The following is a 13,604-nucleotide window of genomic DNA, read 5'->3' on the forward strand; positions in this document are numbered from 1 at the left end:
ATTCTTATATATATATTTATATATATATGTATATGTTTGCGTCTATATTTCAATATTTTTAATATATATATATATAAATCTATATGTATATATTTACATGCGCGTATAAATCACGAAATCTTCAAGAGAAAAAAAAATATCCTAAGTCGAAGAATCCTTAATTCGTGATTTACGTTTTAAGGCACTTTGCGCTGTATGTCGTAGACGACGATGTAAAAGAACTGCTCTTATAGCGTGTAAGAGCTTGTACAACAGAAAGATAAGAGGAAGGAAGATACGCGATCACGTCCCAATGACATATTCTTTTGGATGTAACGTGACCGTTGAAAAACTTATACGTTACGTAAGGAAGTAACATATAAAGAAAAACACTCTAAGTACTGTTGCTCAATTAAGTATCAAAAGAAAAAAACCAACTCTGAAATGATTACACATATATGTATATACTTTAGTAAAAGAAAAGGGTTCAAAGATAAATGATCTCTAAAATAACAGTCACTGTATAATACAATGATACGAGAAAGGGACTTGCACAGAATATCATGCGGAATGTCGTCTGTAAATAACTACCATGGACAGAGAAGCATGTACCATATACATTCATGGAAGAATAAATCGCCCATCGTAATAATAATACAACACTCTTTCACACAGTAATGATGCAACTAGAATAAGTTTATCCGTGCCACGCACGAGAAATAAATGTCTGAAAATCACAACCTCTCATTGCAAGGACTACAAAAAACATACAAAGGAACGAATAATTATTGGTCTTACCGAACGGTTTTTTAAAATTCAACCTATGACGGTATACGAGGATAGACAAAAAAAAATGATGCATTAAGAAGAGAAGATACGTCGTTCATCCATTGCATGTGTTCAACGATCGTGATCAATACTAGCAATTTAATCTATCAAATTTGAGGATAAAATTGAGCAGGATACGGCAAGCCTGGTGCCGCGGTTGGAGCTTGCGCGTGAAATGCGGTCGCCGGTGTATGCCAAGTAGCACGTTTTGCGACAGTGCTTGATGTATCGGATGGGAAAGCAGTTTCCCAAGTTCTCTTTAGTCCCATTATAGCGGCCGGATTAATAGGGGCAGCTTGAACGATAGGTGTTAGAAGACCATGCGGTGCCGGTGCCCGCAAAATAGGAATTCGAGAGGGAACATTAAAGAGTAAGAAAGGCGCCGGCGCGGGTGGTTGAGCGTGAAGCGCTGCAGCAGCCGCAGCGGCCGCAGCTGCTGCCGGAGGTGCCATGGCATATGCAGAAATCTGATGTTGCGGATTCGGTCCGGGTAGAGCGAGCGTCTTAGTCGTAGCTGACGAAGTTGGGGAAGCAGGAGTGGTAGAGGTAGGTGGTGGGTTTGAGGCTAGAGCCATTAGCCAAAAGTCTTGATTTCGGATTGCCTGCGCTTGAGCCTGAGCTTGAGCTTGCGCTTGAGCCTGCGCCTGTGCTTGGGCTTGCGCCTGTACTAACGCGTGAATGTCCCAGAGAGGAGGTTGCGCCGTCGGTACCGGTACCGGTACCGGCGTCGGCGGAGGCGGATGTGTCAAAGTTGCGGGAGTTTGTGTGGTCAACGTACCAGGTGATAGTAGAGCCTTGGTTGATGGTGGAGTTACTGCACCTGTCAATACCAGATTCATGTCGTCCCCGCTGCACTGAAACACTTCAATGTATCGTTGTTTCTTGCCATATATCATGTACCGATGATGTCGCTGCGACGCACAAGCATATGCTGAACTTTCGCTGTCCATTTGAATAAATGCTTCACCAGAAGGTTGACCCTGAATAAATAAGCAGAATGTACATTGCTAGCTGATTTATAAAAAATTAAATGTGCTTGCGGTATAGAAGGAACACGTGTACGTACTTGAGCATTGTAAACCATATGAACACCCTGGTAGACAATATTTTTAGAATGTTCACCCATGAACTCGAGAATATGTTCAACGAGAGCTTCGTATGGAAGACCACGCAATCTAACGCAGTCCTTACGCGTACCAGAGGTGATAATATGTTGTGGAAGTATAGGTGGAAGCTGTGGAATGGGAGGTGTTGGTAGTACAATCTGTTTCGGATCAATCGCCCTATTCAAGACCTGTAAGTTACAAATTTAAAATGCTCGTTAATAACATATACTTTTAATTCTTCCTCTTATTTTTCTGCATGCACTTTTCGCATATATCCATACCTGTTGCACCTCGGCAATCGTACTTCGAAAAAGTTCTATGTACCGGCTTCCAATGCAATCTCTGTGTTTACTTAAAGCCTTCACGGCGTCTTCTTCCTTTGCAAAAAGAACGAACGCGTCTCCAGTTGCCCTACCATCTGGTTTTTTCACAAACAAAACGCCATCTTCTCCATCCAGTACGTGACAGGGCTTTTGCCCTGACAAAAAGAAGTCCAACTATAAAAAGTAATATACATATATAGTATGAGAACAACAATCACAATAGAACAACACATGGAAATCTTTTTATACGCACCACTTGTTTAGCAACACAATCATATGGCAAGCCTCGCATTCTAACAATAACTTGAGCTCCTCTAGATAAAAATGCATGAGCTTCACCACTAGTTCCTCCAGCCACACCAACAAAGTCCTCCCCAGATGCCTTATACACTTCTATATATCTTCCTCCCATATGATGTTTATGTCTTTTTAACGCCATGTCTCTGTGTTCTTTGTTCACAAACCGTACTAATGCTTCTCCGTTACGTCTTCCCATAGGACTTAAACACAGAGCTACACCACCCCTGTAAAATAATAATATTTTTGTAATAAAATTTAATGTCCTATTTGAAATTATGTAAGCAATTATATAGTGAAGAAGAATTATAGTTATATACATTACAATTGTGATCTTGAGAATCATTGGCAAATTTATATAGCACACAAGATTCATGACCCGAGATAATACTTATCATTGCATAAGAGAGATATAAACAGTAAGAAAATGTTTTAAACTGTTGTTTACTACCTTTTATAAAGTAAACATTACCACTTAAATAAACTTGCATCTTTATCCATAAGTCTATTTACATATTGGATATAAATCTTTACCTTTTTTTCATGGATCCAAGTGGCTTGTGTACAAATACCATAATAGTTATTACATTGAATTTTATTACAATTTTTAACCTCAAATATAGTATTTACAAATTTTACTTACTTGGCAACATTTAGGCCACGAAAAAATTTTGCTATATCCTGGTCAGATGATTGCCAAGGAAGACCTCTAGCTCTTACTACACAGCCATTGTCAACTTCTTCATCTTTTGAGCTGGGGAAGATCATAACATAGATAAAACAAATTGCATTAATCAGAAAACAAATCAATGACAACTTACCATATACCAGGTTCTAAAATAATATTAACTGCTTCAGGATTTTGGAAGACGTGACCTGTAATAAAAAAATAATAAAAATCATAAAATAAAATGCAAATTATGTTCAAATAAATGAATAAAATCATTTTAATAACATTTCTCACAATGTGAAAGGGATAAAACCGCGATTAACCTTAGAAATTGATGTCGCTTATGCCCCGATTGCAACCATGACTCACTTCGATCCGAAAAACGATTATAAGGCAACTCGTGAAAATTTGAATTCTTTCCATTTCTTTGAGTAATATATTCATTCGAAACAAAATAATGAATTTTTGATATATATAAATATACATAAAAGAAATTTTTATTACAGATGTCATTAGAAATGGAAAAATCAATTCTCCGGCGAAAAATATAATTATCGTTCTGGTGTCTCGGACTGTCTAGCACTCGCATTTCCTTTGTAATCGTACACCGGCAAGTTTGTCTCCGATTTCTCAAGCTTGAGCAAAATGCTCAGTTTCGATTTGCCTACTCGGTGCAACGTGTCAGCACACCTTTTAAAGAATTTTCATGCCTTACGAACCACAACTTCCCTTCCATCATCATTTCTACCCCCCACAATATACTACTTCAAACTGCAATAAAACAGAAAACTTTCGTTTAATCTGATTTCTGTAATGTAACTGATACAATGCGTACAAAAATTCTGCGTGAAATACAATAAATATAAAAATATTGTAATTTATTTTTGATGATAAATGTACGTTCATGCCTTGAAACAAGCAATAGCATTCGTTGCTTATTATACGCGCGCACGCACTTGTCACAATGGCACGCGACATGTACAAGATTGAAAATTAAAGTCAGTTTGAGTTGAGCACCATTGTGATAAGGAGTATATTATGACTGTCACTGCTTATAGCATTACACAGCTTGACCCGCACTCATAAACCACGAACACAAGTAAGAAACCTATGCACAGACTTAAGACGTACACTACTCTATCTCCTTGTCGTTCCATCCTTTTATTTTCTCTTTTTGTCCTCTCCACGTTTTCTCTTACTAACCTTTCTTTGTTGCGTGCAACGCAAGCGCAACTAAGTAAAATTTGAAACGGAAAGATTCCGAATGATGTGTACTATAGTAGCTGCTATATTTATAGTACGAATACATCATTGAAGAAGGCAACATGTGCAAATCGCTTGCAAATTAATATATTTTATTCATATATTTTATAATTTCATATTAGGTCATAAATATTTTGCAATAAAAAAACATTAATTAATCTTAAGGTTATTTAGATTAGTAATGAAAGACTAATAGAATTTCAAATTCATGTATCGTGTTGCATATCATTCAACATTTTACTATATTATGTATAACTATAGATATCAGTAGAAAATAACTGAGTTTTTCTTAAGGTCAAGATACGTAAAATATTTTTTTTTGTGTACGCTATGACATATTATAGAAAGAACTCGATTTTTCGAGAAATATCGCCTCCAACAAATCATGGCCTTGTTTATCGTGAATAAAGAAGGAAAGACATGGCCTAGCCACGTGCCAGTTGAAATGAACTTAAGAACAGGATTGCATTAATATCCATGACCGTATCTATATGTACACTTTACTTTAGGTATATAATCAAAAATCAAAACGACTGCAATCAGACTTTAAACTACGTTTACACAGCGCAAGCAATACAAAATATATATTCTTTACCCGAATGTACAATCCACGATAGATAGGACATATCGTAAGTGAACCTTAATCTTTGTCGAGAAATAATTAAAGGCTATTCTTTTGTCCATTAGACTGATTCGTTAATTTAAGAAAGATGAAAAGAAAGAGAAAAAGAGAAAGGAAATTCTCATTACCAACGGTAAAAATAAATTATAAATTTTTTCTTTTTTCGTTACAAATTTGAGGTTATACTCGAACACGAAAATTCATAGAAATTCGCTAGTCGATTACTTACCATCTTTGATCATTCTCTGTATTACACAGATCATATCTTGTATTTCTTTCACATGATAATCATTGTCAGTGTCTAATGGTAGACCAAAATCTGAATTTTCATTAGTCAAGGATAAATCTCCAGTTTTAATTTAATAATAATAATAATTCGTGTACCGATACCGAATTATAAAACGTAGATTTGAACAATGGACACCTTTACGTAAGCGACTAAGATGTATCAAGATATCGAACGAGTCCAAACATTATCGGACCTACTATCATTCTGAAAATTATAAATCAGCTGCGAAACCATAGTTAATTCTAATCTGCTATTTTAAAATGACTTAGATAAAATATTACACATTAATAAGTTATAAGATTTTCATGAGAATAAAAATTGTCTAATTTATTACAGTGAATTTCACAAGGAAAGAACGTAACCGCGTGAAGAGGATAGATAGCTAAAATGCCAAGAAATCGAACGAACTTGTTACGCGCATAATTATCCACATATCTCAGTTGGTCGTCAGGCTGTTACCAATATCTCAACCAGCATGACCTTTAAACCGTGTTCTGCGCGTGATAAGACTGCGTTGGTTACTTGGTGGGACTTTCTTAAGTCATTTGATTGATATTGGCAGTACGTTTTGATTTCATCTATTTTCCATCATTTTTCATTTTGTATTTAGTAAAATTGGAAACAAGTGAAAAATATCTAGCAATTATAACAATTTCAACTAAACATTTTACAATAGAAAGAAAAATCATTTATGGCTTATTTACAAATACTAAGAATTTCCATAAGAATGAAACATAGAATAAATAAAAGATCAGAGTAACATCAGCAGTACTTTCGGATTATAGATTTACAAAATAACTACATATTCTTAATTAAAATGTTTTTTAAAAAGTTATCGATTGAGATAGGTAAAGACAAATCAAAAAAAGTCGATTGATCGTCACATGACACGCACCGATCGATATTTGTGTATATTGTATCTTGTCAGTCACAGGTGGTTTTGTTTTATTAACAACAGACACGTCGATCACACGACACAACCAGTATAAAGTGGAACGATTATAATATTGTAGTCTTGACTCGAGCTTAATATCGTGGTTGGATTAGACTCATGGCAGGTACCCATTTGCATTATGAGTACTTTTTTCTTTTAGTGGATTAAATCTCATTTACGGATATATTTTATTTCTATAGCTTTCATGCAAATGCTAAAGGACACGGAATAAGAAAGATGTTAATCCAATGTATATCCAGATGCGAAGACGGATTTTCGTCTTTAATCCCAAGGAAACAAAAAAAATATAAGATGTGTCATGTACATACATATAAATGATTGCTATTGTTAACATCATTATGCCTTGGAAAAAGATAAAACGCAGAAACGTGATATATCGAAAAGCGGTCAAGAAATATTTTCCATACGTGTTTTACGATTGTACATACTTCTTCCTTGTAAACAAGAAGTCGTCTTTCAAGATAAATGTTGCCCCCAAATAAAAAGTAACATGCAATGAAACGAAATCATACAGATCCACGAATAGATTCGTCAACGCATACACATGCTAAAAATAAGGAAAACATACCTTAGATTTAAATTGTAATTTGTGTTTCAGAAAATTGTGAGATTAAGAAAAACTTCAGTTTTTACTATACACAGAGACCGATGCAACAAATAATTACACACTTCCACACGATATTCAAAAGTCTGCTACGTGAAAATTAAACAAAAAAACACAGTTAAGAAAATTATTTATATTTTGTTATATTCGAATATTATGATGGTCGGTAAGAGCGCAATTAACGCGATACGTACAACCTCCACTCGCTTGCAGACTGACTTTGCATCAGCGGTTAGTTCGTCGTCAGGTTCGTCAAATATGTTGGATTCGACTTCTGTCGCGCCGCCTAACGGCCGCACGCCTTGGAATTCTCGTTTCGACCATAGTCGTCGCCTTAAGGCAATCGTACGATATCGAAAACAAAATTTTCATCTTTGACTATCGAAATTTGAGCGAGTGACGACCAATCGAGTATTATAAATTTACTACATAATTTTTCCGAAATATTTATGACAATCGATTGCTTGATACATGTTTGTCTTTTTTTTCTTTTTCTAGTTCTTTTCGATGTGTTCGAAATCTATTGAAATATTTTCGTGCCCTAACTCTTCGAAAGAGGGAGTAACTTGATCCTGCAATCCTACATCTGTTACGGGATACACTGAACCGAAATACTGTCAAACAATTATAGAGATAATATATAAAGGGCGTATAGTATAAAATATCGAATACTATTGCTTTAATAAAATTTAGGAAAGGATACATTCCAGCATTTCCTGTATTCCAAAAGTCGAGAGTTCTCCATGGGTTGAATAACAGGCAACGAATTCCTTTCGAAGGTCATGAAACAGGGTATAATGTTCTGGTAGGTCGATGTCTTTGTTGCAGGCTTCTGGATGTAAGCATTGTCTCATCGGCGCCTGACCGTCTACGACGAAACGTGGTGCGGAACCGGACGTCACGCACATTGAAGACCACCATGCTTCAAACTTTTATTAAAAGTGAAATTTTTTTTTCGATTGTATAATACGAATTTTTAAAAATGTATATTAATATTCTTTTATAATTCTTTTATCGTTTATCATTTATAGATACAAAACAGACCCGCATATCTTCGTTTAACAATCTAAAAGTATGTCCAGAACGTTTCGATAAAAACACAATCACCTGTTCGATAGCTTGCTCCAGAGGAATTCCATGCTCTCGAACAGTTCTTTCAGTTAACGTCGGAGCATGCGCTAGCGCTGCTTCGCTGATGACTCCGCTACTTCCGGCAACTGCCGGATTGTCGCTACCGGTTCCAGGAGTACAACTTTCGTCCATTACCATCGGTCGTACAATATACTGTTGCCTTCCCAGCACCTGTGAAAATCGCGTTCACAAATAATCAGTTTATCTTCATTTAAATATTCTTTATTAAAAATCTTAGCCAAATAGCATCAAAATGGATTACTTAATCTCAAACGTGATGTAATTTATTAAAATATTTAACAAAAATTTCGATGTTAATTATCGATTATTTATTTAATATATAGATTTAAAATGTTAGTAATGTTTATTGCGTTACTTAATCAAAAGATAGATAATCTATTTTATCGATAATACGAACCAATTATCACAGTACTTAATACCCACTCCTTTAAGTATGCAACGCGTCACCTAAAACCTGCACGCTGAAACGGTTGCATGCACACAGGGGCACCGCAACGAAGTGCTCAACAAAAGTTTGTTATCACAGTTTATCTAACATTTTCACTTTTTCAACCAAAGAATATTATGTTAAATTATGATCTCTGACGTAATCATGACAAATTATAGTACTAACAACAAACTACATTGCTGTTTCCGTTTTTCCTTATATAAGCATAGGCCTAACCCTAAATCACTTTCATATCAGGACACATAATGATTATGTCCCACGTGAGTGTTCACCAAGTAGTTAGATAGAAAATGTTACATCCATGGCACAAAGAACTTTCTCCAAAGGTTAATTTAATGCTTGTTAGAACAACCACGATTGTATACAGATGTCTTCATCTTCCATTCTTTATATTAATTGTATATCATTTACATTACCATTTCATTACAATGCAACGTGCAATCGAATGCTATTGGTATAGCTAATCAATCATCAATTTACTTAAATTAATTTATAACTAGATACAAGATAGGAATCTTTTACAATAAACCAATTCTTTTTGCTTTTGGCTACTCATGAAAAAACTTCACTGTGTTTCGTAACACGACATAGGATTGTCTAAGTGAGTTAAAGAACGGCATACCCTACGTTTTCGTAATTGTAGCACAAATCATTAATTATGACTAGGATTTTGGAGTAATTACTCGTAATACGCGAAAAGGCATAGCCAGTGGAAACTTTGAAACTAGTGTCGGAAAAGAGGAAGAAAAGATAATAATAACGTATCGCAAACAATCAATTTCAGCATTCTATTCAGCAATTGTTGCGCTTTAAACTTTTACCGCGTTTCGAATGCGGATGGAAAGTAACAAGCAGCTAGAAATGAAAACTGTTTCATTTAGTTGTTCTGAAACTGATTTCACATTTCGAAACCGAAATGGTATTAAAAAATTTCTATACAGTATTGGAAATTAAATAATAGAACTTGTAAAAAGAAGATTATGAAAGGAATAAAAACATTTCTTAGTCATTCACACTCAATTCTATTATATATATATAATAATATATTTTAAAAAAGATATATAAATATATATCTCTTTCTTAAATTTTTAACAAAATAGTACACCTTGTTTGTTCGACGTGTTTATCAGAATGTATACTACGTGCGATTGGTTTAAACGATATAGCACGATCGCAAAATCAGTCGATCTTAAAAGAATTTGCAAATATTCTGACTTCCGACACAGTGATTTAAGATATTTAAAAGGAAGTAAGGCGATTGAATCTCAGTAATGTTGTACGATTACAATTTGAAATGAATTCTTCCATTGCTGGGTATTGTTAACATTAATTTACAAACAATTCAAGTGGCTTTAAATGTCCAAAGTATCAAACAGAACTTACTGGTAGTAAAATCGATGCAAATGATAATTAACGAAATAAGTCGGAATTCAAAGTTAATCAATAATTTTCTTCATTTTATTGTCTAATATTAGGTACCTACATGTAGAAATTGCAAATAGTCCTGAGTGACAACTTCAACGATGCCATTTCGACATCGATCGAGACCGTTCCTTAATACAATAACCTACGAACGCGTTATCGTTCGAATTAATCAGAAATACACGTTCGAGGATGTCACACGGTAGCCACATGTGGATGTCAGTGGAAAAACGTGTAAGAAACTTAATAGGTAGGTTCTTTGACGCGGGGTTAACGGATCAAGGTAGTTTGGTACTGAGCAAGCCACTGTCTTGGAATATCTTCGTCGATAAAACATCGTGGCGTAACTCGCGACATAAATGAACCAGTATTACGTGTTACGTAAATGTTAATTATTAACAGCTAATTATTCAGCACCACAAAGTCGCTATTTCGAGGATTATATGAATAGCAATCGAGGTAATCGAAGATTTTCCTATTTAAACTAGATAAATGATATTGGTGAACGTGCAAAATAATGGTTGTAGATCTATTATTTATTTTTAAGGATAAAAGAACAACGTTTCTGTGTTTGTTTTGTGTATCTTAATGCTTAACCTCTAGTCCTGAGAAAATAAGACCCAAGTGCGGAAAATTTTTCAGGTTCAGGTAAACTTTCCTGTCTACCTGTATCGTATCATCACCTAAATCGCACCATTAGGAAACCGTAATGACAGTTGCGAAGAAATTTTACTCGATAACCTAAGGAAGAAGACTGAATGTTCAATGGTCGTCAAAAGTTTCCATCTAAAGTATAATATTATGCTATTTTAATTTGAATGATCAATTAATCAAATTTTTTTCACAAGAAATTTCATAAGGTTGTTTGCAAGTCATATCATTTGGTACGTTTGCTCAGCAAATTTTTACTTCTAAGAACTCACTATCTACAATTTAACAATAACTGCTATATATAAATCGTGTAAATATAAATATGCATATTTCGTAGACACTGATGTATAAATGTTGTTATACTTATTTAGCGCGTATTGTATATAAGATATAAGTGCAGAGATTCACCGATGATTGCGTACGAGCTTTGATAACGGAATACATCTTCGACCGGGATTAAAGAAGCAACGATAACGTTCTGAGATTAGAAGTTGTCCTCGAGAGAGGCCCACGAATGGACGAGTGAAAAGATCATCCTGATCGTGTCCTTCAAGACAAACTGTCACTTCCATACGGTATAGGCTGAGATGGTGATTTTTCGAGACCTGTTCTCGACAAATGTTCTTGACCCAATACGTCGAGAAAGATTTTTACTGTTCAAGATTTTATGCTCTTGAACGTGTCTTCAACCCTGATCGAAATTGCGATAAAATTAGGGCTAACGATGGATGTTACAAATTCGTAATTAAACGTCACGAAAATCCTTCCCAAAATGAAAGTATCGATCACTTGGTCGATCTCTTTGTCGTTAAGGTTTTATTCTCGCAGATACAAAAAGAGTACAACGTTCAAATGACAAAGATACATGTCTATACGATTCTGGGATGATTTTAAACGTGAATGTTTACATCGTAGATAGCGATATTACGGAAAAGGTAAAAGATTTTGGACAGAAAAAATATAAAGAAATTAAAGCACCTCAGGAAAGGTATAGAGAAGACAATGTTTCAAGGTGTCACAATCCTGAATGTCCGTAGTGTGCGAGGCAACAAGGACACGAACGTAAAACGTAAAGTGCGATTCGAGGAGACCTCATAAATTGCAAATCCGACGAGTCCGAGCGCAAATGCGAGACAACCAACGAGCAGAAGAACGATATCTGTCGGGGCGGGAAGGGGGACAGGGGGTCAAAGGTCGTGAGTTGCTTACAAGAACTGGCTTGCCCTCGTCGAGGACGACAACGAAGCCGTAAAAACATCGCAAATTTCTTCGTCATGGGTCTTCCGAATATGCGACAGAAAACACGTACTGGAAAAACAACATCAACAACCGTTTTATAAGTTGTTATATATAATTCAAAACAATTAAAGAATATTACACACTTGTTATTCGAATAGGAAGCATCGGAGAATTTAACGCCACTTCGTATTTTTTCGAATAGCTTCAATTTCTATCTATGATAGTAAGTAAAACGTGACTCATTAAGATACGATATCCCTCATAAAGAAAAGAGAAAAGAGAGTCTCTGTCTGTAAGACAATTGCCTTTCAAACATAAGTTTATTGTTAATGCCGATCGCTTAAATTCTTAAATGTTAATCGATTCAAGTGGTACACCTTTGTGCAGGATTCAAGCTCGTATAATAATCGGGATTACTATTTCAATTCTATTGCTGGATGACGACAGCAGGGCGAATAATTTTAACGTCCGCCGAGCTCTCCATGAATCTTTTTCCCACAGAATACATTACGTCTTAGCGGTATTTGTGAGACTGCAACGCGACGACGTCGACACAAAGAGGGAGAAACTATGGAGGGAAGAGAAAAGGTTTCGGAATGGTGGACCGGAATGGGGCGGTCGGACGCGAATAATAGGCTGCGCGCGTAATATCTAAAGTCCAGGAAACGAAAGGAAATGGAGGAAGAATCGAGTAATTGAATAGCTATTCCTAGTGTATGCAGAACCGAGTAAATATTAAACGTTTGCAAAACGAACTAACACGATCAAAATCGTACTTTGACTTTGCACAATACAGGCAAGTTGAAGACGTTCTTGTTTGAAGATGCATGGAATTAATAACACTTTTTGTGCTTTAAACGAAATTATTCGAAATTGTGAACAAGGAAATACACGGCAAAGGGTCAAGCCTATAAATTGACGTCGCTCATTATAGTTCGACTTGGACGATCGACTTTAAACGCCGGAAGCGAATTATAATGGCCGAGTTGTGCAAGCCTTCTTTAAGCGAATTACGTAGCGATCAAATTGTAATCGGATAGACAGAAATTGAAACGAAAGTTAAGTATGTTTCCTAAACGTTGAAGAAAGCTGTAGTCTTTCAAAACTGTCTCAATTTCAAAAAAAGGAGAGGAAGGTAGCAAAATAGAATTTCATCAGGATTACTAAAGGGTGACGTTCGTTTTATACCAATGGGTAATTATACGGTCTATAAAATTGTGGTGACCAGAAAGAATCGCGAATGTTAATTTTTGGGGTTAGTTTTTAAGCGAACGACGTAACGTTCTAACTTTTAAAATTACGGATATTACACGCAACCCCAGAGTTTTTGTTCGACCAAATAAAACCACACTTCTGAGTAAAACCACTTGTATTTTCGCGTCTGAACTCTGCCGAGCGCAATATTGCTTTCCAAGCCCAAGTCAACGTCCTCTATTTTCACACGGCTAGGAACATTTCGTGGATCTTTGGTGAAATAAAGAGACGCGCATAGAGAAGCAACTGTATTCGTAATGCTCGAGCAAAAAGCAAGAGGTAATCTGCGTTTTGTAATGCGACTATGAAAAACTGGAAACAGAGGGGCGTATGTAATATGTATCGAAGCATTCAACCGGCTTCTGAATAGCCTCGAATCTCTAACAGACTGTATATCTAACACGTCTTGATCTTTGTTGTTTCCATCGGAGCAAGAAGCAAGTTTCCATGGTCCTCTGCTGGAAACAGCCGAGTGACTGGAAACTTTCGTTCGACGGGCTTT

At 35.8% G+C, this 13,604-nt stretch overlaps 1 protein-coding gene across 2 annotated transcripts in view; it reads right to left on the minus strand.

The window, feature by feature from the left end:
* LOC108554979 (RNA-binding protein fusilli) overlaps nt 1–13,604 on the minus strand; it is a 25,416-nt gene that overhangs the window by 9,663 nt on the left and 2,149 nt on the right. Inside the window, exons 2-10 of one of the 2 annotated variants that reach the window (XM_017910436.1) lie at nt 8,044–8,238; nt 7,640–7,865; nt 5,318–5,407; nt 3,355–3,409; nt 3,177–3,287; nt 2,490–2,760; nt 2,195–2,410; nt 1,874–2,101; nt 1,586–1,787 (exon numbers count right to left, since the gene is read on the minus strand). In XM_017910436.1, the coding sequence (XP_017765925.1) occupies nt 1,586–1,787; nt 1,874–2,101; nt 2,195–2,410; nt 2,490–2,760; nt 3,177–3,287; nt 3,355–3,409; nt 5,318–5,407; nt 7,640–7,865; nt 8,044–8,238 (1,594 nt within the window). Of the gene's footprint in view, nt 1–914; nt 1,788–1,873; nt 2,102–2,194; nt 2,411–2,489; nt 2,761–3,176; nt 3,288–3,354; nt 3,410–5,317; nt 5,408–7,639; nt 7,866–8,043; nt 8,239–13,604 lie in introns of those variants that run through there. The other variant, XM_017910435.1, reaches the window with a different exon arrangement.

This window comes from Eufriesea mexicana, unplaced genomic scaffold, assembly GCF_001483705.2.
Source record: "Eufriesea mexicana isolate 0111107269 unplaced genomic scaffold, ASM148370v2 scaffold100, whole genome shotgun sequence".
NCBI classification, from domain to species: domain Eukaryota; kingdom Metazoa; phylum Arthropoda; class Insecta; order Hymenoptera; family Apidae; genus Eufriesea; species Eufriesea mexicana.